Here is a 27,435-nt window from a genome sequence, read left to right on the forward strand (position 1 = left end):
TCACCCCACATGCAATCATGCATCCCCTTTTTACATTTTTTTTTTGAATATTTTACTACTTAGAAGGAACGGATATTTAAAAATTGTGTACAAAACATTAAATTAGTCGGACCGATCAAGGTTGGAATAACAAAATTATCACTTTTATCTCATTATATTGTTTTAATATAATTTATGTACTCAAAAGGGTGATCGAGTGAATAAAATATGATTTTTATATCAAAATATTACGAATTTAATTATTGTTTAACACTCTCTAGATTAAATCCATTGCAAATAATATTTTTTAATATTATTTATTTCTCTGGTGTGATTTACGAATTGAATTATTACATAAAATAAAATTTACTTCATCCCCACTCACAAGTAATAAGTTACGGGTTTCCTTCAATTCGTCATTAAAAAAACAACAAAATAATGTGAGTAAAATTTGTGGATTGAGGAGTAATTAATCTACAAATTTCTTTGTTATCTCGAGAGTGATGTCACCATTGATCAATCAAGCTTCGTCTACGGACGCAATTAAAGCTATTAACGCTTCCTCTAATCTATGCTTAAATCCAAGGTCCCACCATGTCTCTTATCTAAACCTTTTTATTTTTTATTTGACCATAAGTTTTATCAATATAATTATATAAAGCACACTAAAAAAAATGCGTGCGATTTATCCATACCCAATAAATTTATTGGTTTTTTTTTTTAACTTATTGATAAAACTACCTCAATTTTTTTTTTTTTTTACATTGTAATAATTATATTATTTGATTTGGCAATTATATTCAATAATATGTGATTTTTTAACTGTATCGTGATTGTATTTCTGCAGAAGAAGGTGATCCAAAAAGCCACATCCAATGTTAGAAGAAACAGTCAGAGAAATGTGCACTAGCTAATGCTGCCATTCCGGCCATGTTCTTTAGAATGGCGGATTAATTTGGGACCAAAAGCCCTTCTTGCCGTCATCAATGTCATCGCTGCCGTACACGAGACTTGCCGAAATTATAGCGAATGCGTAACTTTATTTTATTATATTTGTGTAACAGTTAGCGTCACGCTCTGATGACAAGATGCTCCAAAAGGAATAACAACTTGACCGTGCCCGAAATGACGGGTAATATAATTGACAGCAAAAATGGATGGAGGATGAAAATAGAAAACAATGCATGCATTTATTCATAGGAATCGACTGACAAAAGAGTTTGACAATAGGAGCTCTCATTTATAGAGAAAACATCGTGAAAATATACTTCTATCGTGCTAGATATATTGATTCAACAATCCATTAAAGATCAAGACATTCAATTGAAGCATTGTTACTACTTGTAACCCAACTCACACTCCATTAAGTATCAAGACATTCAATTGAAGCATTGTTAGTTGTTACTACTTGTAACCCAACACTGAATTTTAATAGGGAAAAACTGCACTTGTGACTCTAAGGTATATGGTAATTGTAGAAATGGTACGTATATAATTGTAGAATTCGTGTTAGTTGTGTTCACTTTTTGCTCTTAAATTATCATTACGTTACACTTTTCGTCGTTTTATTATCATTATGTTTAATTACAATTGTATTTCATTTGAAACCCAACAAAATCTTATCTGGCCTATTGAGTTTATTCAGTACAAGCCTTTTAATTTTTCATGTAAAAATAAAAACCCTACATACCCTAACCCTAGACCCTAACTGTTACAAACCCTAACATTAAAATTAAAAAAGAAAAAAAAAGAAGAAGATAAAACATCGTCTAAACCCTAAACCCTAAACATAAAGGTAAAAATAAACCCTAAAACCTAAACATAAACGTTATTTGAATTGATGAAACATCTAAACCCTAAACCCTAAACATAAACATAACCATAATAAACATAAACGTTAAACCCTAAATCCTAAACCCTAAACCCTAAACATAAACGTTTCACACCACCGTTTGAATTGATGAAACATTCTATTCAATTGTATACTTTTCAAAAATTAGATTCAATACATATATACAAGTTAAACTTCGTGAAAATCAGATTTAATACATACATACAAGTTAAACTTCGTGGTGATGAAAACGTATCAGAAAAAAACGATAATGTTTATTGAATATAAGCAACTATCACTGTTATATCATCGTACTTGCCTCCCATAGCATGCTCGTTGATTCCGGCAATCCTAGACTCCCCCGAGAATGGAGAAAGGAAGTCTTTGTTCAGGGCATTCTTAAGCGCGTAGCGCGCAATCTTCCTCGCCAAATTCATCGGCGGCTTCTTCATCGGCTTCTTCTTGTCGTCGGCTCCAAAAACCAAATCTAAAAGCTCGTGTTCATAAACGTTGTCGAACAATCCATCAGTCGCCATTACAATGATATCTCCCGGCTTCACCTTCACCTCGAATTTCTTGGCGGCGACCGGGTCGTCGCTCGTTTTCCCGAGCTGAACCGGGCAGTTGAACCGGGACTGCTGAGGCGGGGAGTGGAAGACGGTTCGGCCGCCACGTAGGACACAGAAGCCGCTGTCCCCGACGTTAACGGCGATCACGGTGTCGTCAACTAACGTCAAGATACACGCCGTGGATGAGCCTTCTACGTCCGTGTCCACGTAGGCTTCGTCGAGGACTGTCATGGGGTCCACACTGCCAACTGTCCATCTCTGATAACGGACGGATTGGATGGCGTTATACATCAGCTCTCTAGCGTAGGCTCCCGCGTCGATGCCTTTCTTAGCCCAGCCGCCGACGCCGTCAGCCACGCCGATGGTCTGCGCCTCCGAAAAGATAAAGTGCGAGTCTTCTCCGAGAGGCTTCGCCGGATTGTTTTTGGGTATGTAGAACACGTCCGCGACCATTTTCGTTGTGCTCCGCTCGGCCAAATCCTTATCCTCTCGAACCTCTCGAGTTTTGAGAGAAACCTTAGTACTGGGCTTTGATGGTGAACCCTTTCTTTTCATCGTCACCGCCATTATTGGAATTTAGAAACAGAGAAATCCAAGAAACTATTAAACAGAGAAATCCAAGAAAATGAAACAAGAAGTGGGCTATAGTACGCTTTTAAGTAGTATCCTGGAAACAGAGAAAGGAACTATGAAACAAGAAGTGGGCGCTTTTAAATAGTATCGACTACGTCGGCTAGTACACTTACTTTCCCCCACATATTCCTATACTAATAGGATTGGGATTAACATATTATTTTCAATGAATTTGTTATAATATTTTAGGAATATTTAGATTCATATACAATTATATAAATTATGATAATGAATATTATATACTTCAATTGATAAAACGGATTGAATCGATTATGTTTTCTTTATGTTACTGAATTCGAGCGAATAATTGCTCAATTATATTACCCGCACATAAAACAAAATATTCCATTCATAAAATTCAATTAATATATTATGTGCCCATAAATAAATTGAAGACGTATGCATAACTGCATACATATAATATGTTAATTACATGTGCCTAATTTATTAACGGCAGACACATGATGTAATAAATTATAAATTAATTTTCTATTAAGTAATTTTGTTTTATTAGTATATAAATTGTGCAAACTTATATAAATAACAAATATTTTATCATAATTTCTAGTTAATTTTTATGTATTCTAAAATATGTTATGAAATATATTAAAGATGAAATGTTTTAATATATTGTTTCATATTGTTTATTTATTTTAATCTTATCCATTTATTAATTCTTTTAAATAAAAAATACTTTTCTTTTATATTATATAAAAATAACAATGGATGCTACAAGCATTTATAATAAATTCACATACATAATACAAATTTTCAAAAATTCTCATAAGTTATCATTGTGTTACACTTTTCATCGTTTTATTAACTTTTTGGCTAACTATTCGTCTCTAGAACTGGCGATGAATACTTTCTTTTCATCGTGACCACCATGATTGGAATTTGGAAACAGAGAAATCTAAGAAACTGTTAAACAATTCGATAGTGTGAGAGAAGTCAGCTAGAGTATGTATGGAATTCCTGCTTTTAAATAGTATACATTATGGCGGGAAGTAAGTAAGTATCCCCCGACTAGTCCTAATAGGATTGTGATTAAGATATACTATTTTCTACCTTCTTCTAATTTCAATTCACTTTCAAATAATAATAATAATAATAATAATAATAATAATAACAATAATAATACCTTTAACATAATTTTAATTTGGACACTCACCTTGTCTTTTATTGGTTGTTGTTGTGTAACAAAAATACATTTAAATAGCTTGCAATAAAGGCACGATGTCACATATAATTGCAATTCCATCCCCTTTCAAAGACGAGTGTAGCCTTATAAGTTGAAATATGTATAAAATATATTGATGAAACTAGACTTTCTAATTACAAGAGCAATTCGTAAACTGAATACAAGATCATAAGACAATGTAAGTCCCTATTTATAGGAAAAAAAAACATATGTCTATTAGCTTAGTCATATCATTACTCCAACTAGAACTCTACAGTATATTAACCTAGGACATAACCTAAGACCTATTCCTACACAAACACAAATGGAGACACTACCATATTGTTTATTGTTTTCGTACCTAACCTCGTTCTCGTAGTAGCGTAAGTGGAAGTTATGTTGCATAAGTTTAAATGTTTAAATAGAATATGCTCTAAATTTCTAGGTGTAATATAATATATTATTCCATATTTGTTTTGTAATATTAAACCTTAATGTTTAAATAGAATCTTTTATTACGGTTCTTTTTAAATTATGATTTGTATTCACATAGAGTAAAATATTGCATAAATGGACTATGATTCATACAGACCATAAATAAAAAAATATATTTTTAATATACTAAAAGTACATCATTTATATTTTGAAAGTACATTATTTGAAAGTATTGAAGGTATATCATTTTATACACTATCAAATAATGCATGTACATTCATTATATAATTAAGTAATATACATTTAATAATATTTAAAATGTACATTTTATTTATGATCCATATACTTGCCAAGGATCTTGTAGTCCAGTGGCATCAAACCCTTCCCTTTATACGGGAGGTGGTGGGTTTGAGCCTCAGTGGAATCAATACTGACTCTTATGCTTCAATAGGTTGAGAAAGTAGTTATGAACAGATACTGCATTGTAATAGAGTCAGTAGTATTCAAAAAAAAAAAAATGATCCATATACTTGTAGCCGTGGACCATAGAAAAATGGTTTGGGCCACCACTCTTTATTGGGCCTTGAGTATATATGTAGTAGTTGGGCATTTTTTAGTGTGCCCCAATTCAACAAGCTAAGTTATGATTAATGCTAAATACATTATCAAAAATATAATTTTAGTCAAAAGAAGTATCAAAATATAATTTATATGGTCAAGTCCGTCACACAAATTATTTTTTTTAGTACGAGCTATCTTTTATGTGCAATTTGAGAGATATTACACTACACACTAATAGGGTTTATCCTATGTATATTCTCAGATAATGATTACAAATTTCTTTCGTCATTACACACACACGTATGTAGAGGTGGGTTCAAATGAGAACCTTTGTATAAAATAACAACGGATTGCAACTGCTCTAAAAGATGCGCTTTGAGTAAGGCCCTTATAACATTAGAATGCAAATTATTATGTGGACCCGGGTTCAAAGTACGCAATTTACATACTGAATATCACAATTTATATGCGAATGTTCACAATTTATATTTAAATATTTACAATTCAAATTGTGAACATTCAGTATGTAAATGGGCACGGGTCCACCTTATAAGCTCTCCGAGTCTATGGTATAATTATTGAATTTAGAATGAGAAATTATAATGAACTTGACAATCGTTTACACGTTGATGACTTTGGTTAGCTAGTAATCTTATTTTATACCACACATTTCAATTTCATTCTCGCCGCCTAATGGAACCAAAATAATAATGTACCTTTGCAACGACAAAATCTACCACGTCAAATAGTATATATGCCCAAAACTTCCTTTATGCACAGCCAATCAACAAAAAGATACAAATAAAATGTATATAGCCAATTAGCCATCTAAATCATCACCCAAAACATTACTCGTACCTTTTCCAAATCCATTTAACATATTTCAATATTTTTCTTTTTAAGTCTTACTAGTACATCATATGAATTAGCATTATCCACACTCAATATAAATGAGATTCTAGTTTAGGTTTTGGTTAAAATTTTAAATTTTAATGAATTTGAGTTAAATTTTATATATAATACCTGAATTTATTGTAAACTCGAATATTATAGGTGGGTGTCATTGCATTGCCATTGAGAAATACTTGCTGAGAGAATTGTTCATAATAAGTCATTTTCATGGGTGGGTCAACTACGTAGAATTTTTTCTTTTGTTGTTTAATGGAAGTGCCGTGATGGCTGATCACTTGTTGAATGATGCAGTCCACACATGCAGCTTTTCATCAATTCCTCCGAATAGTACCATGAAAGATACTTATTATATGTCACGAAATGAATATCTGAGTGGGTAGATTATGATTCTTGTATAAGAGAGTCATAAGTTTAATTATTGTCATATTTTTTATTGAGCCCGTTGTATAGTGTCTTATATTGCACGTGGACTAAATTGGACTATTTTTCGTCATTGTCATTGGTCAAATTCCAAGTGTCAAGTCCTTATTCCTAATCTCTCACAGGAGCTAAGGGTCAAGTCATATTTCTCGACCTTTTTAATTATCATGTTTTCTTTATTGATCCTTAGCTAGACACTAGATCACAAGTGTCAAGTCCTTTATACTTGTCTGCATCCATTCTCAGAGCTTGGGGATGAAGATACGCTTAGTATGGACTTTGACAAACATTAACTATATTTAATAAGACATTGGTAATTAACAATAATGTGCCATAATTTGTGTTAATTGTGTTTTATTTTATAAAAGAACAGAAGATGCACGTTATTATTATTATTGAAATACACTTTTTTCTCTTGAGTTACTTTTTATTACGTTTTACCTACATATTTAAAGTTCACAATGACACAATTTAAAGATTTATAAGAGGTTGACCCAATAAAACAAACAATGCTATATGTTAGTGGCCAAACACAATCAAATTAATAATGCATATTAATGGAAAGAATAGAGAATGAGAGTAAAGGTTTTGTCTTTTGTGTTGCAATATGGAAAGAGGAAAGACAAATTAATGTTTTTGTAGTTTATACTTTTCAAGAGTGCACTAAAAATTGCGTGAGGATAAAGTAAGATTATATTAAACAACTAATGAATCATATTTAGATTCAAACATTAAAAAAGTAATACATTTCTCCCTCAACTATAATGATATAGCTTATTTTCCCTTCAATTGTTGGTGCGGGCATCCATTTTTTACCCTCAATTGTCCTTGTAGTAGTTATTTTACTTTTTTTTTTTTTTTACTACTGACGTAACTTGTTAAATCTTTCAATATTACCGTTCGTTTAATCTAAATGCACAAACTAAATAAGATAATTTGTCTTGTTTAGTAACATAGTTAGCTCAATTTTGACTTATTTGACTACTATTAGATGTTTGGCTTGGTTAAACAATCAATATAAGTTTTTATTAATTAATTATTTTTTGTAACAACTTATTGCTCCAAAATGCTAAAATTCAAAAAGCTATTTTTTCGATCAACTTTTTGAGAAAGTTATTTTGTATGTAATCAGCTATCAACTAACAGCTAATTTACCAAACATTTTTCTACAATCAGCTAATGCTATCAAACCTACTAACTCAATCAGTTAACCGCTATTTACCAAAGACCCCAATTTCTCTCATTTTTCGTTTCTGAATTCTAATTGCATGTCCTTTATAAGAATTACAAAGAATTACCACTTCTATGTTTTATGTTTGAGTTAAAAGAATAATAACATTAATAAATTTAAATGATACAGAGTATTTCTTAGGAAAAATTATGAAAGTTTAAGATTTTAGATGTCTATCATAAATAGTTAATAAGTTTTGATAGAAATAGTCACTTGAAGATTATTGACGGAAGAAAAAAAAAATGAATGCACTAATAATTGAGAGGAAAATATGTTAAATTCCTATAATTTATAGGAGAAAATTGTCATTTATCTTTTTTAAAAAATAATTATTTAAAAAAATACACTCCCTAATGATTTATTGCCACCTCACCAAAGTTTTCTTAAAAAGGACACCTCAACTACTCCTTCTTCTCCACTCTCTCTCTCTCTCTCTCTCTCTCTGCTTCTCCTCCACAGTTCCACAGAAGGATTGTTGTTAAGCTTTGGATATGGTTTCTGGCCGGAGGTTAACTTCAGCAATTGATAGCTATGGAGATTGTCCAGAGAGAGTCTGCACCAGCAGCTGTCTTCAATGGTGCATCAACATCCTTCCTCCGCCGTCGCCGGATGAAATTTCCGGCGACGATTCCGGCCCCAATTTCTCCCCTCTCATCATCACCATCATCGTCATTCTCGCAACTACTCTCCTCGTAGTCACCTTCTACACCGTCTTCACGAAGTACTGCCGGAGAAGATTGAGAACCGCGAGCAGCGCCGACGTGGAAGCGAATCGCGGCGACGCGCCGCCGCGAGATCAGCGGCGCGTGGCTTCTTCGGCGGTGGCGGTTAAGAATTTTAAGGTTTTTAAGTACAGGAAAGGCGTCGGAGATGTGGAAGGCAGTGAGTGTTCTGTTTGCTTGGGAGAGTTTCTGGAAGGTGAGAGCCTTAGGTTGTTGAATAATTGTAGCCATGCTTTTCACCTCCATTGCATCGACACGTGGCTGAAATCTAAGCCTAGTTGCCCTATTTGTCGTGCAAATGTATCGCTTGATCCGCCGCCGCCGCCGCCTGCGGCGCGTCCTCCAGCTCCCACCGCTCGGAACAACACAGATTGAAGCAAACTAGTTCTGAAGTTCAGAGACAAAATGACTATTGTGAAGAGATCATAGTAGCAAAGAGATCACCTTTGATGATTGTGATGAATTGCAGCTAGCAGAAGAGAAACAAGAATTTTCACAGGTCTGAGCATGGTGGTAAAAAAAAGGCAAGAACTTTGCAATTGAAGTTCCATGTTTGTGTTTAATTTGCTAACTGTAATCCAAAAATATTCCACTTTTTTGTAACAATCTTGATCTGAAAGTTCAGTTTGGGGGAAAATTGTTTAATTGCCCACTGACTCAGCAGCTCATTAGATAAGAGAAACAGGCCTGGTGCTCACATTAAGTCTAATTTCCACGTTGTTGTTGCAGGACTCGATCTTGTGTCCTGCCTACAATCTATTACCGGGAACCAACTGAGCAACATAGTTCAATTTGGGGAAAAAATTGTTAATTGCCCGACAAGATAGTTAAGGGTTGACTTAGCGGCCCATTAGATAGGAGAAATGGGACCTGGTGCCCACATTAAATCTAATTTCCAAGTTGTGGCCGCAGGACTCGATCCCGTGTCTTGTCCATGATCTATTACCCGGAACCAACTGAGCAACACAGTTCAGTTTGGGGAAAAAATTGTTTAATTAAGCATATGAAAAGAGAACCTGTTTAACATAAGACAGTGAAGCAGGACAGAGTTTCCTTATTATTGCAGTGGGTGTGTGCTGTGGTGGAGTAGGTTTATTTGCAATTCTCTTCTTTCAATGTTGACATCTGTTTGTGAGCTGTCAGATCTTAGTAGGACAGTGAGCTGTCAGATCTTAGTAGGACAGAGATAGAACAATATAAGGAAAAAAAAATTACTAAAGTTGGAGCAGTTAATAACCTTCCTTTTATTCAGTCAACAAAGCCAACTTCCTGTACTATATATAGAAGGAGACCAGAGAAAGATCAATTCAGAATTGAGTTTTGATCACCATCAATGGCTGCAGGTGCAACCCAGTATCCCATTAGAACCATTGTGGTTTTGGTTCAAGAAAACAGATCATTTGATCACATGCTAGGATGGATGAAGTCCCTTCAACCAGAAATTGATGGTGTCACTGGAAATGAATCAAACCCTTTGTCTGCCTCTGATTCGAGCTCGAAACGTGTGTACTTCAGTGATCAATCTGGTTATGTTGAACCAGACCCTGGCCACTCGTTTGAAGCCACGCATGAGCAAATCTTTGGTATGCTGTGGAGTGAGGATTCTGCAGCCCAAAATGTTCTTCCCACCATGGAAGGCTTTGCTCAGCAGGCTGAGACTATAAAGGAAGGGCTGTCTGAGATTGTGATGAATGGGTTCAAACCAGATGCCATTCCGGTTTATAGAGAGTTGGTGAAAGAATTTGCTGTTTGTGATAGATGGTTTTCGTCAATTCCTACATTGACACAACCAAACAGGCTGTTTATTCACTCTGCAACATCCTATGGCGCCACAGCTAATGACACAAAAATGTTGATTGAGGGGTACCCTCAGAAGACCATTTTCGAGTCATTGGAAGAGAATGGCTGTAGTTTCGGGATTTATTATCAGTACCCTCCTACTACACTTTTCTACAGGTAAGTAAATTTCACAATCTTTAGAAATTTGTATAAAATCTTAAGATGTGGAATTGTAGCTTCTATGAATCTTTTTATCCTTCTGTGACTTTTAGAATAACTTTGATAGGAACCTAAGGAAATTGAAGTACATAAGGAATTTTCATCAGTTTGATCTGCATTTCAAGCATCACTGCGAGAAAGGAAAGCTACCAAACTACGTAGTGATTGAGCAACGTTATTTCGAAACAAAATTGTTGCCGGGAAATGATGACCATCCTTCCCATGATATCTCTGAGGGCCAGAGATTTGTGAAGGAAGTATACGAAGCCTTGAGATCGAGCCCTCAATGGAACGAAATATTGTTCGTGATAATCTATGATGAACATGGTGGTTTCTATGATCATGTGCCACCACCTGTGATTGGAGTTCCAAGCCCTGATGACAATGTAGGCCCTGAACCGTATAGGTTCAAGTTTGATAGGCTTGGAATTAGGGTTCCTGCCATCTTGATATCTCCTTGGATTGAACCAGGGACTGGTACGTCTAATAGTTCATATGACATTGTAAAATTTCTGATAAATATGTACTAATCATAATGGAAAATGCAGTGTTACATGGGCCGACAGGGCCATATCCGACATCAGAATTTGAACATTCATCAATCCCGGCTACTGTCAAGAAGGTTTTCAATCTGGGAGAATTCTTGACAAAAAGAGACGCGTGGGCTGGTACTTTTGAAGTTGTCCTGAATAGGAGTAGCCCGAGAACTGATTGTCCAGGTACTCTTGTGTTAACATTGACTATGATGTATTTACAATGTGAACTTTTTAGCATTGGTTATGTGACTTTTGCCACTTTTCCAGTTATATTACCCGAGCCAGTGAGATTACGAGACACTGGGCCAAATGAAGAGGCAGGTCTGAGTGAATTCCAAGCAGAATTAGTTCAACTGGGCGCTGTGTTGAACGGAGACCACTCCAGAGATGACGTCTTTCCCCACAAATTAGTGGAGAACATGAAGGTTTTCGAGGCTGCTGATTATGTTGGAGGAGCGTTTCAGAAATTCACTCAAGAGTGCCACAAAGCCATCGAAGCTGGGGCTGATGAATCCCATATTATTATCTGTCCTGCAAAACCGGATCCACCTGATCATCATCAAGAACATCACCGGAGATCCAAAACCTTTGTTCGGAAGATACTTTCATGCCTAGTTTGTGATCTATCCTAGCTAATACCACATTTTGTGGATCAGTGTTTTATTCTATGATTGAAGTTTTCAACAAGCTTATATACATTACTGTATTTAATCTTTGAAACTATGTTTCACAAGTCATTGTTTTTCTATTGTGAAAACCTGTATGTCTAAGACAGAGGTAGCTATAAGCTAGTGAAAGTATTTTACAGTGCTATTATTCGATGTTTTTACATCCAACTGCATGACAAATTTCACACAGACATGAAAAGTGAGTTTGATTTATTAACTCGGTTCTTATTCTGCTGCTGAAACATTCCAGCATTGAACCAAGTTTGACACTTATTGCTTAGTCCTGCATTGCTTCAAAAGAAATATATCATAGTATAAGTACTTATTATTTTCAGGTCTGAACGGGGCGTGTCAGCGCTTCCCTTTCTTCACTACATTAGTCTTGTACCAGCTCATGAACTTTGCTATGAATTCTGCATTGGAGAAAGAAAGAGAAGACGAATCATACGATAAACATGGATGATTGACTCAATGATCGTTGAGTCTAATACGGTATGGAAAATACTTCAATTCTCTCACCTTCAATCTTCATAAACTGCTGCACAGTCTGTCGTAATGGATCATTATGTATGTTACCCGATTCCTCACCGTTCAACTGGCTCTGGGGAAAGAAGAGAAGGTTAGGTTACTGTGATTTCGAGATATTTAAAAAAGACTTAAAAGAAGACAAAATTGACAGTTTACTTTGTATTTCTGCTGTAGATTGTCTATGTCATTCTGTAACTGCTTGTCCAAGTTCTTCTTTAGCTCTTCTCCCAGAGTCTGCATATTGAAGAAGATTATTCAGTGAATTTTCAATACTTTGGTTGCATACGAAGAAATCAGCTCTCATACATAAAAAATGAACTCTGCAGAAACGTTGTGCTCTATCAGATTCTGAAGTTTCCTGCGGATTTCATAAAGCCTGTAAGAAACACGAGTTCTGATGTTAGAATCTTTAGAAAATTGCTTTTAACGTTTCGAGCTTTACAGTTGAAACTCACTGTCTTGGGCTTTGCTCTTCAATTATATTTCTGGCAATCTTTGCAATATCGTCCTCCCACCCATTCATGATTTCTTGATCTTCCTTCAGCAAAGAACTGAATATGGTGTGTTACATTATATATTGTGGGTAACGGGAAAAATTCTATGTAGATCTGAGCATGAATTTCTTACTTGTGGTGCCAGGTTGCTTCGAATGATCGTATGGCCTGTCTTAAATTTCTTTTTGCACTGTTGGCAAATTTTTCTGCTAGTGGGCGTGGAAGCTCGACTCCTTCCTGTTTAGCTATGAATTCCAAAACATTGATAATCTGCAGCAGAAAAAAATCTGTTTGAGCTAAGAAAACAAATGGGGCGGGAGATCTGAGCTCTGTATCCATGAGTACGAAGTTCCAACCTCTTCGTTTGAAGGTGAGCGGAGTTGAACAACTTTGCAAGTCGACTTTATAGGCTGGAGTTTTGATGCATCACTGCAACAAAAGAACACTTTATAACTGCCTTTATACTTCTCCAATATCCATTTGATATAAAGCAGCGAATCTGTTGATAGCTTTTCTGCCTCGCAGATTATGATTGCTGCATAAAATCAAAGATTCGAGGTATGTTAGTTATTATTACCAATTTACTCGCTTTCAATTCCAATATTCTCCCAGTAATACCTTTGTAGTCTGCTTGATTGCGTGGGAATGGTATACCGGAGAGCTTGTTAGTTTTCCCTCTGATAAGTTCAACAATGACATGCTGCTCATAGCCTTTAGTTTCAGAGAGATTGATCTCAATGTGCCTCATTGATACCTTTACGTTTACTTGGATGCTTGGCACTGATTCGCCCTATGATGCATACGAGGGAATATCAGAATTGTATCTAGAAAAGTATCTGAAAATACATAGAAAAGATTGGAGCATACCTTTAAAGACAATACCTGGCATTCCTCTCTAGCCTGTGAACACAAATTAGAATGTTTTTTCTCTTTTCTGTGACAGAAAACGTATATTTTATTCAATTGCTTGTATATGAATATGATGAAAGTCATACCTGTACTTTATCCGGGCCAAAAACTTCGTGAAGCAGTGCAAAAATCATCGTTCTCTTTCCCACTCCGGGTGGCCCTTCAAATATGAAATGCTTATCACAATGGTTTTTTGCCTGCAACAACAACAAAAAAAAAGGTTTGGATCCATTAAAAGAGGGACAGGATCCTCGATTTGTCATGGTGATGATGATCTCGGGAAGTACCAAGGCTTGTAGCTCAAGTGCCATATCTCTGTTGCACAGGAAATCTTTCAGAGCTTGTGGTCTGTGCTTGTCTGCCCAGATGAACTTAATTTCGTTTTCCTCTGCAACTGTTTCGTCCACTTCTGCAATGGATTTTTCCTGATTTGGAGGTGGAGATAATTCTTTTTCTTGCTCAGGTGCCTGCACGAGTGGCGTTGGTGGTGGAGATGGCAGTGATGGGCGTGAGGCGGGCAATGGCTCGGGCAGCTGTTGTGGCAATGATGGGGCGGTGATTGGCGGTGGTAGCTGTTCTGATACTCTCTCCCTCAAGGACTTCTCCTTACCCATCGAAGCGTTAAGGCCTGTCCTGGAACTGTGGTGAATCTCCTGCTTTTTACCTTGTTCTTTTCGAGTTTTTGTGCTCTGGGATTGTGTTGTTTCTGATATTTTCTCCCTCATGGGCTTCTCTTTACTGAACAAAGTGTAAAGATCAGTCCTACTAGAATTGTGACCATGAATTTCTTTCATTTCTTGTTCATTTCCTGTTTTTCTGCTCTTAACCTGTGTTCTTGCCAATGATGTTTCCTTAGCCACAAACCTCGTATTTCGCCGCTCCTGAATCTTAACAAAACTCCTGGAACTCATAGCCACTGAGAAAGATTCCCTGAGGGGACTTGATTCTGCCAGTTTCTGTTTCTCAATCCCAATCTTTTGGTCTGTGAGCCCTCTGTAATAAGGGCTGGAAGGCTCTCTCTTCCCCTCTCTAACCTCATTTCTCCTGTCAAACTCCTTCAGGTTCTCCACTGTCAGATTGGAGTTCTTGGAAGAAGAAGAAGATGGTTTCCATTTCTTTCTTGTGATCTTTTGCAGGGCCGAGGCAATGGACTCGGCCGATTTCGAGGTCTTGACTGAGGCTGCATGCGTGTCCGAGCTCGAGGGGGAGTGTTTAGCAGCATCTGGGATGCTGGGAACGGATTTGCATCGCGGGATCGAGGGACTCGACATTGAACAACAAGAGGTGATGAGATTCACAGTTTTTTTCTGTTTCTGGTTTGGGAATAGAAAGGATAGTGTGGACTGTGGGATAGTCTTTGGTGATAGTGATGGGGGATGGAATGAAGCCAATTGACAGCACATATATCCCAAAACTTCGATAGAAACTGAGAATGGAAGGTATTGGCGTTAATAACAACAGAATGTGTAATGTGATAAATAATCACAGGTTTTGTACACAAAACCCGCCAACCGAATTAGAATTTGAGATTGAGTCGAGATCACGGTTAGATAAACGTGTCACTAGTTCATGAGATAATTGTAGTAAAGTAAAGTTGGTCAGACTGTTAGCTTGATACCACAAGGCTCTAACGACTCCTAGTGGAATGACTTTTAGTTTTCTTGGTTTAAGCTGGCCAACTACGAGTAATCTAGTTTGGTTTACCTTCTTGTGATCATTTACTAATTAGGATCACAATGTGAGATTTATTCAGTGTATATTCACAGATAGTGATTGTGACTTTCCCTCGTTACCCACGTATAGAGAGATAGACCACTAGTTCATGAGATAATTGTGCTAGGGCAACTCTAACTAAGTTGGACAAGCTGTTAGTTTGGTAATTACAAGGCTCCAAGTTTGACTTTCAATGGAATGATCTATTGATCTTCTATGTTTGAACTAGACAACTATAACAACCTAGCCTGATTTACCTCTCTGGTCCTTTGCCAACTAGAGTTGCAATGAGAAATTACCCGACCACAGATTCCTTTTTTATCTAAAAAAAAAAGAAGAGATAACTGTGGTCTGTCATCTACTCATCTATGATGTTCTTGATTGACCCCTAGAATTGTAAAACAAGTGGGAATGGAATCAGGCATTTGATTTTCATCTGAAATTTTCAACTCAAAAGGTCAATTATCTAAGGTTGCTGTCATGCAAGTAGTTGTCTTAAGGGTGTTCGATTTCACCATCTTAAGATTCTGTCAATTGTCTAACGTTGCTGTCATGCCAGTATATTTTATTTTTACCCGTGTGTATATGATAGATGAGATTGCAATCATCTGCATTATTCATACCACCTACTCTCTATTTTTTTTGATAAAGAGAAATTTTTGTCATCATTATTTGAAAGTGTATATTTAGTAAACAATATTCTTGTGTAATAATTTGTCAACGACATAGAGGAGAGTAAATCTTATTAGGAAGACTTTATACAACGGATTTGAACGAAAACTCTAACCTTCAAATACAAGAGGCATGTTCTACTCACTCGGTCACTTCTTTCGAGACATCTTCAGGTATGAGAATTGCTACTCTCTTTTTTTGATATATATTGGGGAAATGGAGATTGGAAGTGCACTATAGTGTTAGGTTCATAATAAGGGTGTTTAGACAATTAGTTTTATTAAAGTGAGTCCAATTTAAACCCTACAATCATACTCTAAGGTCTTTCTTGTAAAGATTAGGAGTACAAGCAAACGTAGTAAAAATCTGTTCGATCAAAGAGATAGTGTGATTATCAATCAAATGAGAATGTATTCACGTTTTCCCTTCATCCAAACTTTTTATACAATTTGTCTGGGCGTGCTATCTGACGGTCTTCGGAGTCGTGCTATTTGAATTGCAATGATGAAACTTTGGAGGTGAAAACCTGGTCAAAGACTTAACACTTAACACTTGACTGAAAATAAGCATAAAGATCTTACAAGCTGACCGAGAATAAGTGCTAAGGACTTGATACTTAATAGTTAATACCTAGATGAGAAAGTATAGGTTTACTGTTTACATATTTTTGTTCAAATATTTGTGTTCATTTCATTCCATTTTTACCATTTTTAATCTATTTCTCAAATTTTTATTGGACAAATTCCTCCCGAACTACATCATATTGTGCTTTGAACATCAATGTCACATCACAATCCATGAATCCAAGTAATGACAAGCGTGGGAATCATGCACAATCCAAAATTACTATAATCCTCTCATATCTTAACATATAATGTACGCAGTTATGCACCATGTCATTGTCAAACAGCAATAAAAGTGTCTGAGCCAACTCATGATGGGATATGCAAACTTCGGTAAAAGTTTGGTTACCAGGCTAAAGAATTTCAGTTAACCGTTTTTTAATCAAAATATTTCAGTTCGGCTAATGGTTGGAGGTTTTGTAAAATTTCGGTTAATGATTAATTCGGTTCGAAACTATCGGTTAACTGAAATTTTAAATACATAAATAAATAAATATATAATGTAAAATCACTAAAATGAAATCTGTATGGACTATGGATGTTTGGATTTAAATTTTGTATTGAAGTTATGAATTTATTATCATAGGTATTGAAGCATTTGGATTTATAATTATAGGTATTATTTTAATTATTTAAAAATTTAACTAAAAAAATTTCGTTTCGATTAATTTAGTAATACAAAATTCGGTTCGATTCATATTTAAAGCTTTAAAAATTTTGGTTAAAATTGTTTGGTTAACCGAAGGCACACCCCTACCAGCTGAGTTAGTTGAACAATTGACTTGGCAATCATAATATTTCAGATTTTGTCTATTGTCCTTCTCAATTTAAACCGATCAAATACAATCTAAATTAATTTACCTCTTTATAATCCTCTATCAGCAGTTAGAATAAGAATTTCACATAAACCTTATCCTGCAACGGCTGCAGACCTCACGTGAATGAAAGTATATATGTTTCGACATATCCGAGGTACATTTGACCATTTCTTAATTAACCTCTGTCCCCAGTTGCCTCAGCCAATTAATTATCTATAATCCGCAGTCTTAATTCCCTCGGCGAGGTAATTTAAGTAGTAATTAAATTAAATAATTACGTCAACCAAAGCGGATTCTTATTTTTATTTTTTAATTTCCAGAGAGAGTTGTCAAGATTTTTTTTTTAATATTAAATAACAGAAAAATCCAATTCTTACGGTTTGAGCGTTTGAATCTTCAGTTCTTCTTTACCTAAAACCTCAAGGAATAGAAAAATCCTTTAAAAAAAATTAAAATATTTTTTCACAAAGGCAAATCAACATGCAATGCAGACGTCCGAGCTAAAGGATCGACAAGACATAAATTTTCTGGTAAATTTTTGGATATTTTAATGTTTTTGTCTTCATATATTTACATTATTTTTACAAGAGATTTGGTTTCTTAGATATAGATTACAGGCATGAGGTTGCAGAGGCAATGTGGATGTGATCGATCTGATGGCTACTAAGAAAGACATAATAAGACTCTCATCCAGGTAAAATGGAATGTGCATATTCGTAGTATCGATCAAATCTTTAAGTGAAACTATACAATCTGTTTGAGTTGAAGTTGGGAAGACTTGTTATGAGTAATTGTTGTTTTTTGGTGTTCTGTTTAGGAAATCTTTAAGTGAAACTATACAATCTTTTTGAGTTGAAGTTAGGAAGACTGTTATGAGTAATTGTCGTTTTTGGGTGTTCTGTTTAGGAAACCAAATGAAAATGCATCATTGGATGTTCAACTACAAATAGGTGGAGTGCCGTTGTCATTCAACAAGGTATGTTACGTTTATATACAACATTTGGTATCCCCGCCAAAGATTTTGCACGGATAATTCCGCAGAATTTTACTCTTACTCGAAGAAAACCTAGCTCAAGTATAGAATAGATCTTTTGACCTATCATTTAATATTATTAGCTGCATCCTCAAGTACTACTATGTTTACTAAACTTTGAGTAACATATTACTATATTAGGAGCTTCTTGCTGACAAATCTGCAAAGGTAGCTGCATTGCTAAGGAAGAACCCTGAAGATGATCTATCCCATTTGCTGGGGGAGATCCCGACTGATCCGCAAACCCTCGAGCTTGTGGCGAGGTTCTGCCATGGCTTCAAGATCACCCTCACGGCGCAGAACGTTGTTCAGGTTTACTGCCTCACTCACCACCTCGGGATGACTGAGGATCACCGGCCCAACAATCTTCTCAGGATGGCTCTTGTCTACTTTCAGCACAATGTGCTTTCTAGCTGGAACAAATCCATCAAAGCCCTCAAATCTGCAGAGAGTGTTTTTCACCAAGCGGTGGAGCTCAGGTTGGTTGATGCCTGTGCCGAGGCGATTATCAGTCACGCTCTGGATAATCCATTGTTTCTTGGAGAACCTGCAGCGAAGAAGGCGACACACGAGGATGACAGCGAGGGCGAGGAGAATGCTTACAGACCAAATGTAAGTAGGAGGCTCTTTGATTGGAAATCGGAGGACTTGACTATACTGTCTATCAGACTTTACGAGCCCATCATGCGTGAAATGGTCCGACGCAATGTTCACCCTGAATATATCGCTGCATCATTATGTCAATATGCTAAGAATTGGGTTCATAATAGCATCAAAGGAGGAGAAGATGATTCCACAGCATACAAGAGGAATTCGATGAGAGAAATAATAGAAGCGGTGGAGAGAGTATTACCTCGCGAGAAAGGGCTGATTTCAAGCACATCACTCTTCGAAATGCTGCAGTCTGCAATATCCTTGGACGCTAGCGCTGAATGCAGAGATGGTTTAGAGCTCAGGATCGGGAAACAGCTTGACCAGGCAACCGTCAAGGACCTGCTAATACCTTATCAGGGATATGCTAAAGACGAAAAGTATGATACCGAGTGTGTAAAAAGGATAGTGAGGAACTACTATCACAATTACATCAGTTCCGAGAAATCTGGATTGATTAAAGTTGCAGAACTCATAGAAGAATTCTTGGCCGAGGTTGCCAGTGACATAGACTTGAAGGTGGATACATTTACATCACTTGCAGAGTTATCAGCCTCGGTATCAGATGAAACGAAGAGACACTCAGATGGAATATACAGAGCCATTGAAATCTACTTGGACAAGCACAAACACCTGACACAATGGGAGAGGGAGCAGGTCTGTAACGTACTCGACTGCAACAAATTGTCCCCCGAAGCCTGTCAACACGCTGCACAGAGCGCCTGGTTGCCACTGCGGTTGGTGGTGCAGATTCTATTTGCGGGGCAGCTGCACCTGAGAGACACAATCACCAAGGAAATTCAGACTTCCGATCACGGGTTGTTGAAGTTCGACAAAGAAGAAGAGGAAGAACCCGTGAGGGTGAGCAACAGCGAAGACGAGGTACGAGCCGAGATGGAAAAGATGGGCAACAAGGTGTTGGAGCTAGAGCGGGAATGCAATATAATGAGGATGGAAATTCAGAAAGGCTGCTGCAGTAGTAGTAAGCTTAAAAACGAGAAGTTGAGTATGTGGAAAGAAATGAAGAGGAAGTTCGGGTGCATTACCAGCACACATGATTGCAGCAACTGCCATGTGAAGAAGAAAAAGGTGCATCCAAGATAGTAGAGCATAGAGACCAGCCTCCTGCTTTTCTGAACCTATAAAATTTTCCCAGTTTTAGCTCACTTATTGACCATTTCATTATCATTACAATTGCGAAAACGTAAAATTATCTTCATATCAATGTCAAATCAGTAACTTGCATAGTTCAAAGGCAACCTCATATATAAGATAGCGGGGAAAGTGTACAAATAGATTAGCATTTAACAGCCTAATATTCTTCAACCATGTACCATTACAAAAGAAAGGACTCTTTCCTAGTAAAATTGTTTTTTTTTTTTTCTAAAAGAGCCGCCAAACTAATGATAGTTCATATAACAGAATTCACATTTTCCTCAAAAGAAGAAACAGCCTTTGATCGAGCTTAAATTTGTGCATGTTCAGCGGCTCACTGCTCAGCTTCAGTTGAAGTCCTCCAAAAGAAATATATGCCACCCTAAGATGACAGAAAAGACAAAGATTCAATCAGTGGAGTGGACAGGCAAAATTGCAAGTTTATACTTCACACCGCTATTATCGGCAACTTCTTTTTTCATGTATGAAGAGAAAAACTGCCTAGTAACTATATCCAACAGTTTAAAGGTGACCTTATGTTGCTATAAACAACCTGAAGAGAGAATAAAGAAATGAAATAGAAAAAGGGATATAGTACATACACTTTAGATGACTCCTCTGCAACCTTATATAACAGTCCATGCATGACATACTCAAATTTGTCCGCAAGCGATTTCATCTTGCCCTGCAAACATAGGTACTTATTTAATACTTTATAAGTTGTAAGAAAGCCAAAAGCTTGAATGCTAAGTGAACCAAAGTTTAGTAATCTGAAAGGCAATCATTTCAAAGAACATTACTTGCTTCAATAAGTATATGACATAATGGTGATTTTCAGACATCAAGAAAACCACACAACAGGCAATATTTACCTTAACAGCTTCAATTGCTAACTTAGACTGTCAGTGAAAGTTGCGGAAGATGAATGGTTGAATTCCAAAGTCAAAATTTGAGAAGTCACTAACGGCTATGCATTATGCAACATACTAAAATCTAAGGATAACAGGAACTTTAAGAATTCACAGCCAGAATAATGGCTAAGTCATGCTTGACCAACACTCCTACTAGGTTGAAAAAAAGAAAAAAGAAAAAAAAAAAAAAAGGAACTTATATACAAGCAAGCAAGTAAAAGAGCGGGATACCTCGGGGTTGCTACCAGTAGCTGAACCATCTAAAGCAAGAGTTTGTGATAACACCATCCTATACAACTCATTCTTCTTAACAGGATATAGCTCCGAGTTGATATCTAGCACTATATCTGTCTTACCATCTTGACTCTTTGCATCAAGCCGAGAAACTGAAGGGAAGAAGAAAAAAAAAAAACTTAAGCAAAAAAAAGATAAGAGTGTTCAATTGCAAATGAGCTATCAACATAGCCAAATCTAATATCTGTCAACAGAAATTCCATGCACATATCAGGATGGCACTATGGCAATCACCCCAAGCACCCATTGCTGGGCAAATTATACTAGGGATCATGGTCCATATTGGTCCACATTGCAGCGTGGACCATGATAAATGTTCATTTTTAATATACTGAAGGTTCATTTTTTGTGTACCAAATGAACCTTCAATACCCAAAAAAAAAACTTCAAAAAATAACATTCAACATATTAAAAAGGGAAATTTGTAATTTACGCCCCTCTATAATATGCCAATTATCAATGTCACTCCTGAATGATGAGTGGCGTAAATGTTGCCCCTCAATTTTCCTCCTGTACAGTACGGGAAGGGCAATATATGTAGTGTTTTAAAAATTGAGCCGCAACATTTACACCACTAATAATTCAGGAGTGACATTAATAATTGACATATTATGGAATGTCATAAATTACAATTTTTCCTGTTAAAAATAAACTTTCTGTATATTAAAAATGAAACTTATGTCACAAGGCCATGGTATAATGATTGCCATTGCTGTCAAGTATCAAGATAGTGTAGAGTTCTTTAAAAAGATGATACCTTTGTCATACTTTTTACCATCAGCATCCACTTGAACGACCTTGACAATATCATCAAAGTGAAAACCAGACATCTTGACAGCAATTTCCTAAAGGAGAGGTGGGCAAAGAACACGAATTAAGAGCCTGCACAATTGCCGCAACTCTCAACAGAGATACTGAGCTATTATATACGGACAAAACTTAGATTAAGGTCGAGATATACTCGAATCGAAGGGGTTAAACATAACAGCATACACTATACACCACCATTGCACCAAGAATAACATGAACAAAACTACAAATTCATAGTGATTTCCTCTGCATTTAGCAGTGGAAAACTAGCGAACAAATTTCCACATTAAAGTAAAAAAGAGTGCATAAATTGCCTGCCTATAGATTCCGGAGTAACGGATTCACTGGTACTGAGAATCGGAGAGAAGACAGAGACGTTCGTCGCCGTCACGGCGTCACTAGTCCAGAGGAAGCCGGAAAAGAAAAATCCTCAAACCGGTTATGGCGGCAGGGAAATTATGCCTTTGTGGTGTTGGGTTTTTACGTCAACATAATCCGGACTACGGATTATATAATTCGGATCCAACCTGGCCCATATTCTTCTTTTTTTGAGGAACCTGGCCCATACTTAAATAGTACAATAGTTATACCACAGACTTTACATACTAAATGATCACAATTTACATTATTTATAATTCAATTTGTGAACAATGAATATTTAGTTGTGATTCAATATATAAATTGTGAACACTCAATATATAAATTGTGTATTTTTATCTGAATCTACCTTGCAAAATGGAGTCGGGTCTACAAAATAATTTGCCAATTAACACAACATGGGCTTGAATAGCCAACAAGGACCAGCCCAATTCTCTTATGTGAACCAATTATCTAAGTATTTGATTCCTATTCTGATTTCAATTCTCTTATGTGAACCAATTAAACATACACTTAATCACTCAAATTAAAATAAAACAACTCATATAAATCATATGAGAGTGAACACAACTATATATAAGAATTATATTGATTATTTCTTTAAAAATGTTTCTAAGAGTAGACATAATAATATATATAATGTGGGCAAACAAAATAAAAATGTGTTTTGATCCTACGTGCCTTAAAAAACATGACACCAAAACCATACATATATGTGCACCCGATGAAACCCACGCACAGATCGAGAAATGATGAGTCGATATCACAACTATGGACCAATGATGATATGCATGTTTTTCTCTTGTTGTGTTCTCTACATTTTCTTCATCTCCCCCCTGACACCATACTAATAATAAGAATTCCCACACCAAAACAAAAACACCAGATTAGGTTGGCTTCTACCTTTCCCTCCCAACAACGTTACGTTGCATGCATGGAATGTTACGTACAACATACGTCGAACATCCATGTATTTGACTACGTAATCATCATCATCATCACATCCAATCCTCAATAATCCCTTCCACCACTCCGAGAAACTCCATGCTTCACCTTCTGTGATCTGAATTTATTCTTGATTTTTTTTGTTTTTTGTTTTTTTTTTTTGTTTGTAATGTGAAGGTTTGAGTGAATTTCCGGCGAGGATAACCGCTCCTGAACGGAAAAGAGATTAGAGGGAATAAGATCAGAGCATATCAGAGCGGGGAATAGATATATGGAGGAGCGGCAAGGGGACATTAGGGTCCCGTTGATCGCCTGTTTATTGTGCGTATTCGTAACGGCCGGCGGCGTGTTTCTCGGGATCTACGTTTTCTACCCGAGCGAGGCGGAGCCATGGTTTCTGGCGGTGGCGTTCGTGATGATCGGGTCGCCGTGGGTGTTCTGGGTCGTCACGTATTTCTACACGTGCATAAAGCGGAGTACGGCCGGGAAGAGCGCCGAGAACCGTCAGACGTCGATGCGGAGCTCGATGTCTGAAAAATCGTCATCGGAAAGTAGCAGTGCTGAGAAGCAGTCGCCGCCGCCGCCGCTGCCGTGAAATGCGGCGGCGGCGGCCGCGCGGAAGCGTAGAATTGAAGGGCGACGCACGTGATGCGTGCGTGCCATGCAGCCACTCGAAGGAATATAATATAATCTGCCTTGTCGGATCGGTTAGTTTAATCTAAGGGAAATTTAGTATGTGATCTGATATATCCGGCCTCTATTTTTATTTTTTTTTTTGTATATATTATCTTGTCATTATTGAGGTTTCAATGGAGGACATAATATAATGGAATGGTATATATTAAAATGAAAGTGATTGTATGAGATGCTATATATTTTGAGATGGATTAAGAATATTTTATATTCTTATATATTGACAAAGTGTTTTAGTATATATGCAACTAATCAAATAATGTAATATTAAAGGAAATATTTATATCATATTAATAAACTGGAGATGAAGATAGAACTCCATTTTATTCTGGGTGGCCTAGAGTACAATGTTTGCATGTCAAATAATGAATTTGAAATCTCTCTACATTACAAAGAACTAGTATTTATACTTGGAAAAAGGAACTATTGTTATGGACCGAGCAAACCAATATCATTTAGACATGTAGAGTATAGTGTGTTGATTATTGGTAACTAGTCGATCGAAGGAAATTGTAATAAGTTGCTTTAAAGTTGGAGATAGTCGGTTTGACTTCTCCTCTAGTGAGCCTACAAGTTGCTTTAAAGTTGGAGATAACCGGTTTGACTTCTCCTCTAGCGAGCCTACAAGTTTTTTTAAAGTTGGAGATAACCGGTTTGACTTCTCCTCTAGCGAGCCTACAAGTTGCTTTAAAGTTGGAGATAACCTGTTTGGCTTCTCCTCTAGCGAGCCTAAGCAGAAGCTCAAACTTGGATAGCTATGCAGGTTGACAATAGTTATACCATGGACCCGGATCCACCTTACAAGGTGGACTCGTGTCTATTTACATACTGAATGTTCACAATTTATATACTAAACATTCAGTATGTCAATTGCAAACATTCAGTATATAAATTGTGAATATTCCGTATGTAAATTGTGTATTTTGAACACAAGTCCAGAAATATAATGACAATGGCATACTCAATACATAACTGCGTCCACATTCTCAATGAGGACAGAAAGGCTCTCTAACTCAGTGTAGATTTCCCCAGATTGGGGATGGGATTTATCATTATATACAAACTGAGAGAAACAGCCATTCACCTCAATCCAACTACAAGCCAATTCCTTTCTTAATTGGCTTTTTCTGAGATTGATTCTAACCTCTGCAACACTTCCCCACATCCCTCTTGAGGCATATGTGTTTGATAACAGCACAGACATCCCTACAGTAGAAGGGCAAATTGTCTGAAACTCTTTTGCCACAAAATCACCTAACTTGAAGCTGCCATGGACTCTGCAACTACTGAGTAACGTTTCCCGAGCATATGTTGGGACGTGGGCTGGCAATCGTTTAACAAACTCGAAGGCTTCTGATAACGAGCCTGATCGGGCAAGGAGATCGACCATGCAAGCGTAATGCTCGGGTTTTGGGGTGACATTCCATGACTTCTGCATCGAGTTGAAATATTCCCGGCCTTTATCAACCATCCCGGAATGAGCACAGGCAGCTAAGAGCCCCATGAATGTTATGTGGTCGGGTTCAAATCCATCTCGAAGCATTGAATGGAAAAGATTGAGAGCTTCTGTAGCAGAGCCGTGGTATCCTTGTGCAACAATCATGGCGTTCCATGCAGCTGTATCGCGATTTTTCATCTTGTGGAACACGCAGGCTGCATCATCTATAAAGCCACACCTAGAATACATGGAAATCAATGAACTGAGAATCGTGATATCATTTTCCAGGCCGCTTTTGATAGCACTAGCATGAACAGCGCGGCCACAGCCCTGCAGAGCAAGAAGCCCGCACATGGATATTACGCTGGGGAAGGTTCCTTGGTTGGGCTTAAGTCCATTTCTTAGCATGTGGAGATAGTAAAACAGAACCTCCTCGTTTTGGAATCCAGAAATCATGGTGTTCCAAGAGGTTTCGTCTTTCCTAGGCATCTCCTCGAAGAATTTGTTAGCGGTTTTCAAGTCGCCTTGTTGCACATATGCAAGGAGAATCAAATTCCATGACACTACATCCCTTTTTGGCATCTTCCTGAAAAGATCAAGAGCCTCTTGCAGATTCCCATTTTGAGCATAGCCGCTAATCATCGAGTTCCAGGCAACAATATCCCGATTGGGCATTTTGTCAAACAGTTCCTGTGCCTTCTGAATCTGATTATTATCCAAATAACCCTTCATCATTGCAGTCCAAGCCACTATATCCTTCTCAGGCATTTCATCAAAAAGGCTTCTAGCTTTTACCACCTTCCCAGCTCTTAACAAACACGAAATCATACTAGTCCAAGAAGCAATATCGCGGGTGCCCATCTTTACAAACAACTGAAAACAATCTTCAACATTCCCCCTTTCTGCATAACCTGCTAACATGACATTATAAACAGACACACTTTTCTCTGGTACTTTGTTAAACAACTTCTCAGCTTCAATCACATCTCCATATTGAAAATATCCTTCAATCATGATTGCCCAAGAAGTAGTGTTCCTAGCTGGCATTGTGTCAAACAATGCTCTGCCTTCTGCAATTCTCCCATTGCTCACATACCCTGAAATCATCGAATTCCAACACACCAAATTCTTATCCCCAACTGAATCAAACAACATTTTAGCTTCTTCTAACCTTCCGTTCCTCGCGTACCCACTTAACATCGCTGTCCAAGACACGACATTCCTGCTTGGCATTGAGTCGAAGAGTTCCTGAGCTTGCTGGATCATCCCATTCCTAATGTACCCAGAAATCATGCAGTTCCAAGTCACCACATTTCTCAGGGGTAATTCATCGAACAGTTTACGTGCGGCTTGCACATCGCCTTCCTTGAAATACCTGGTTATTCTTGAGTTCGAATTGAACAACGGGCTTGAACTGTAACTCAAATTACGATTCAGAAATGTAGCTTTTGCAAACTTCAAATCTATGAATGTAATTAACCTTATATAATTTCTATACATGATATGGATCCTCTCGAGCATGGAAATGCTAATGATTAAGATTCAAGTGTGTTTACGTATCAATTGGGCTGCCACTGATTCTTTGATTTGGGCTTGGCCCATTGATCCAGCAAGGCCCAGTAAGTAGAGTACTTTAAGACCAAAGTCAGTTACTTCTTTTTTGGGAGGAAAAGATTTGGACAAATTATTAGGTGG

At 37.0% G+C, this 27,435-nt stretch overlaps 7 protein-coding genes across 10 annotated transcripts; 3 read left to right on the top strand and 4 right to left on the bottom strand.

Moving 5' to 3' along the window:
• Window positions 1-2,085: 2,085 nt before the first annotated feature.
• Window positions 2,086-2,946, bottom strand: LOC115996901 (probable protein phosphatase 2C 55). Its single transcript, XM_031236338.1, has one exon. The coding sequence runs from the start codon at window positions 2,944-2,946 to the stop codon at window positions 2,086-2,088; it is 861 nt and encodes a 286-aa protein (XP_031092198.1).
• Window positions 2,947-8,158: 5,212 nt separating this feature from the next.
• On the top strand, window positions 8,159-9,483 carry LOC116033972 (RING-H2 finger protein ATL52-like). The gene has a single exon (XM_031276531.1). It carries the CDS (start codon window positions 8,243-8,245, stop codon window positions 8,846-8,848), a length of 606 nt encoding a protein of 201 aa, XP_031132391.1. The 5' UTR covers window positions 8,159-8,242; the 3' UTR covers window positions 8,849-9,483.
• LOC116033971 (non-specific phospholipase C3-like) lies at window positions 8,888-12,449 on the top strand. Of its 2 annotated transcripts, XM_031276529.1 has the most exons (6): window positions 8,888-8,997; window positions 9,817-10,429; window positions 10,539-10,948; window positions 11,020-11,190; window positions 11,275-12,294; window positions 12,378-12,449. In XM_031276529.1, exons 2-5 carry the CDS (start codon window positions 9,882-9,884, stop codon window positions 11,637-11,639), a joined length of 1,494 nt encoding a protein of 497 aa, XP_031132389.1. In that variant the 5' UTR covers window positions 8,888-8,997; window positions 9,817-9,881; the 3' UTR covers window positions 11,640-12,294; window positions 12,378-12,449. The 2 variants fall into 2 exon arrangements, with proteins under 2 accessions (XP_031132389.1, XP_031132388.1); XM_031276528.1 differs by lacking the exon at window positions 8,888-8,997 and having other exon boundaries at window positions 9,776-10,429.
• On the bottom strand, window positions 11,991-15,041 carry LOC116033970. The gene is made up of 11 exons (XM_031276527.1): window positions 13,894-15,041; window positions 13,693-13,803; window positions 13,565-13,597; window positions 13,316-13,487; window positions 13,054-13,232; window positions 12,831-12,967; window positions 12,659-12,754; window positions 12,510-12,579; window positions 12,360-12,437; window positions 12,195-12,276; window positions 11,991-12,088 (listed from the first exon to the last, which is right to left on the bottom strand). Exons 1-11 carry the CDS (start codon window positions 15,007-15,009, stop codon window positions 12,027-12,029), a joined length of 2,136 nt encoding a protein of 711 aa, XP_031132387.1. The 5' UTR covers window positions 15,010-15,041; the 3' UTR covers window positions 11,991-12,026.
• A 2,902-nt stretch (window positions 15,042-17,943) lies between these two features.
• LOC115995743 (BTB/POZ domain-containing protein At5g17580-like) lies at window positions 17,944-20,375 on the top strand. The gene is made up of 3 exons (XM_031234864.1): window positions 17,944-18,126; window positions 18,339-18,408; window positions 18,607-20,375. Exons 1-3 carry the CDS (start codon window positions 18,089-18,091, stop codon window positions 20,218-20,220), a joined length of 1,722 nt encoding a protein of 573 aa, XP_031090724.1. The 5' UTR covers window positions 17,944-18,088; the 3' UTR covers window positions 20,221-20,375.
• LOC115995744 (DNA-directed RNA polymerases II and V subunit 8A-like) lies at window positions 20,362-22,763 on the bottom strand. Of its 3 annotated transcripts, none has more exons than XM_031234866.1 (5): window positions 22,605-22,763; window positions 22,234-22,321; window positions 21,414-21,568; window positions 20,874-20,956; window positions 20,362-20,653 (listed from the first exon to the last, which is right to left on the bottom strand). In XM_031234866.1, the coding sequence occupies exons 2-5, from the start codon at window positions 22,304-22,306 to the stop codon at window positions 20,542-20,544; spliced, it is 423 nt and encodes a 140-aa protein (XP_031090726.1). In that variant the 5' UTR covers window positions 22,307-22,321; window positions 22,605-22,763; the 3' UTR covers window positions 20,362-20,541. The 3 variants fall into 3 exon arrangements, with proteins under 3 accessions (XP_031090726.1, XP_031090728.1, XP_031090727.1); XM_031234868.1 differs by having other exon boundaries at window positions 22,234-22,358; XM_031234867.1 differs by having other exon boundaries at window positions 22,601-22,763.
• Window positions 22,764-25,181: 2,418 nt separating this feature from the next.
• LOC115996466 (pentatricopeptide repeat-containing protein At4g02750-like) lies at window positions 25,182-27,242 on the bottom strand. The gene has a single exon (XM_031235690.1). The coding sequence runs from the start codon at window positions 27,238-27,240 to the stop codon at window positions 25,264-25,266; it is 1,977 nt and encodes a 658-aa protein (XP_031091550.1). The 5' UTR covers window positions 27,241-27,242; the 3' UTR covers window positions 25,182-25,263.
• Between the last annotated feature and the right edge of the window lie 193 nt (window positions 27,243-27,435).

The sequence above is a fragment of the Ipomoea triloba genome, chromosome 11 (assembly GCF_003576645.1).
Source record: "Ipomoea triloba cultivar NCNSP0323 chromosome 11, ASM357664v1".
Classification (NCBI taxonomy): Eukaryota; Viridiplantae; Streptophyta; class Magnoliopsida; order Solanales; family Convolvulaceae; genus Ipomoea; species Ipomoea triloba.

Coding starts and splice junctions, on each gene's coding strand:
- LOC116033971 (XM_031276528.1), top strand. CDS start 9,807: ATGGCTGCAGGTGCAACCCAGTATCCCATTAGAACCATTGTGGTTTTG. Junction 10,430..10,538: donor CCTACTACACTTTTCTACAG/GTAAGTAAATTT, acceptor TAACTTTGATAG/GAACCTAAGGAAATTGAAGT. Junction 10,949..11,019: donor TTGGATTGAACCAGGGACTG/GTACGTCTAATA, acceptor TGGAAAATGCAG/TGTTACATGGGCCGACAGGG.
- LOC115995744 (XM_031234866.1), bottom strand. CDS start 22,306: ATGTCTGGTTTTCACTTTGATGATATTGTCAAGGTCGTTCAAGTGGAT. Junction 21,569..22,233: donor TGGTAAAAAGTATGACAAAG/GTATCATCTTTT, acceptor TCTTCCCTTCAG/TTTCTCGGCTTGATGCAAAG. Junction 20,654..20,873: donor GCAGAGGAGTCATCTAAAGT/GTATGTACTATA, acceptor CTGTCATCTTAG/GGTGGCATATATTTCTTTTG.
- LOC116033972 (XM_031276531.1), top strand. CDS start 8,243: ATGGTTTCTGGCCGGAGGTTAACTTCAGCAATTGATAGCTATGGAGAT.
- LOC115996466 (XM_031235690.1), bottom strand. CDS start 27,240: ATGTATAGAAATTATATAAGGTTAATTACATTCATAGATTTGAAGTTT.
- LOC115995743 (XM_031234864.1), top strand. CDS start 18,089: ATGGCTACTAAGAAAGACATAATAAGACTCTCATCCAG. Junction 18,127..18,338: donor ATAATAAGACTCTCATCCAG/GTAAAATGGAAT, acceptor TGTTCTGTTTAG/GAAACCAAATGAAAATGCAT. Junction 18,409..18,606: donor TGCCGTTGTCATTCAACAAG/GTATGTTACGTT, acceptor TTACTATATTAG/GAGCTTCTTGCTGACAAATC.
- LOC116033970 (XM_031276527.1), bottom strand. CDS start 15,009: ATGTGCTGTCAATTGGCTTCATTCCATCCCCCATCACTATCACCAAAG. Junction 13,233..13,315: donor CAATCAAGCAGACTACAAAG/GTATTACTGGGA, acceptor GATTTTATGCAG/CAATCATAATCTGCGAGGCA. Junction 12,755..12,830: donor GAAGCAACCTGGCACCACAA/GTAAGAAATTCA, acceptor CACCATATTCAG/TTCTTTGCTGAAGGAAGATC.
- LOC115996901 (XM_031236338.1), bottom strand. CDS start 2,946: ATGGCGGTGACGATGAAAAGAAAGGGTTCACCATCAAAGCCCAGTACT.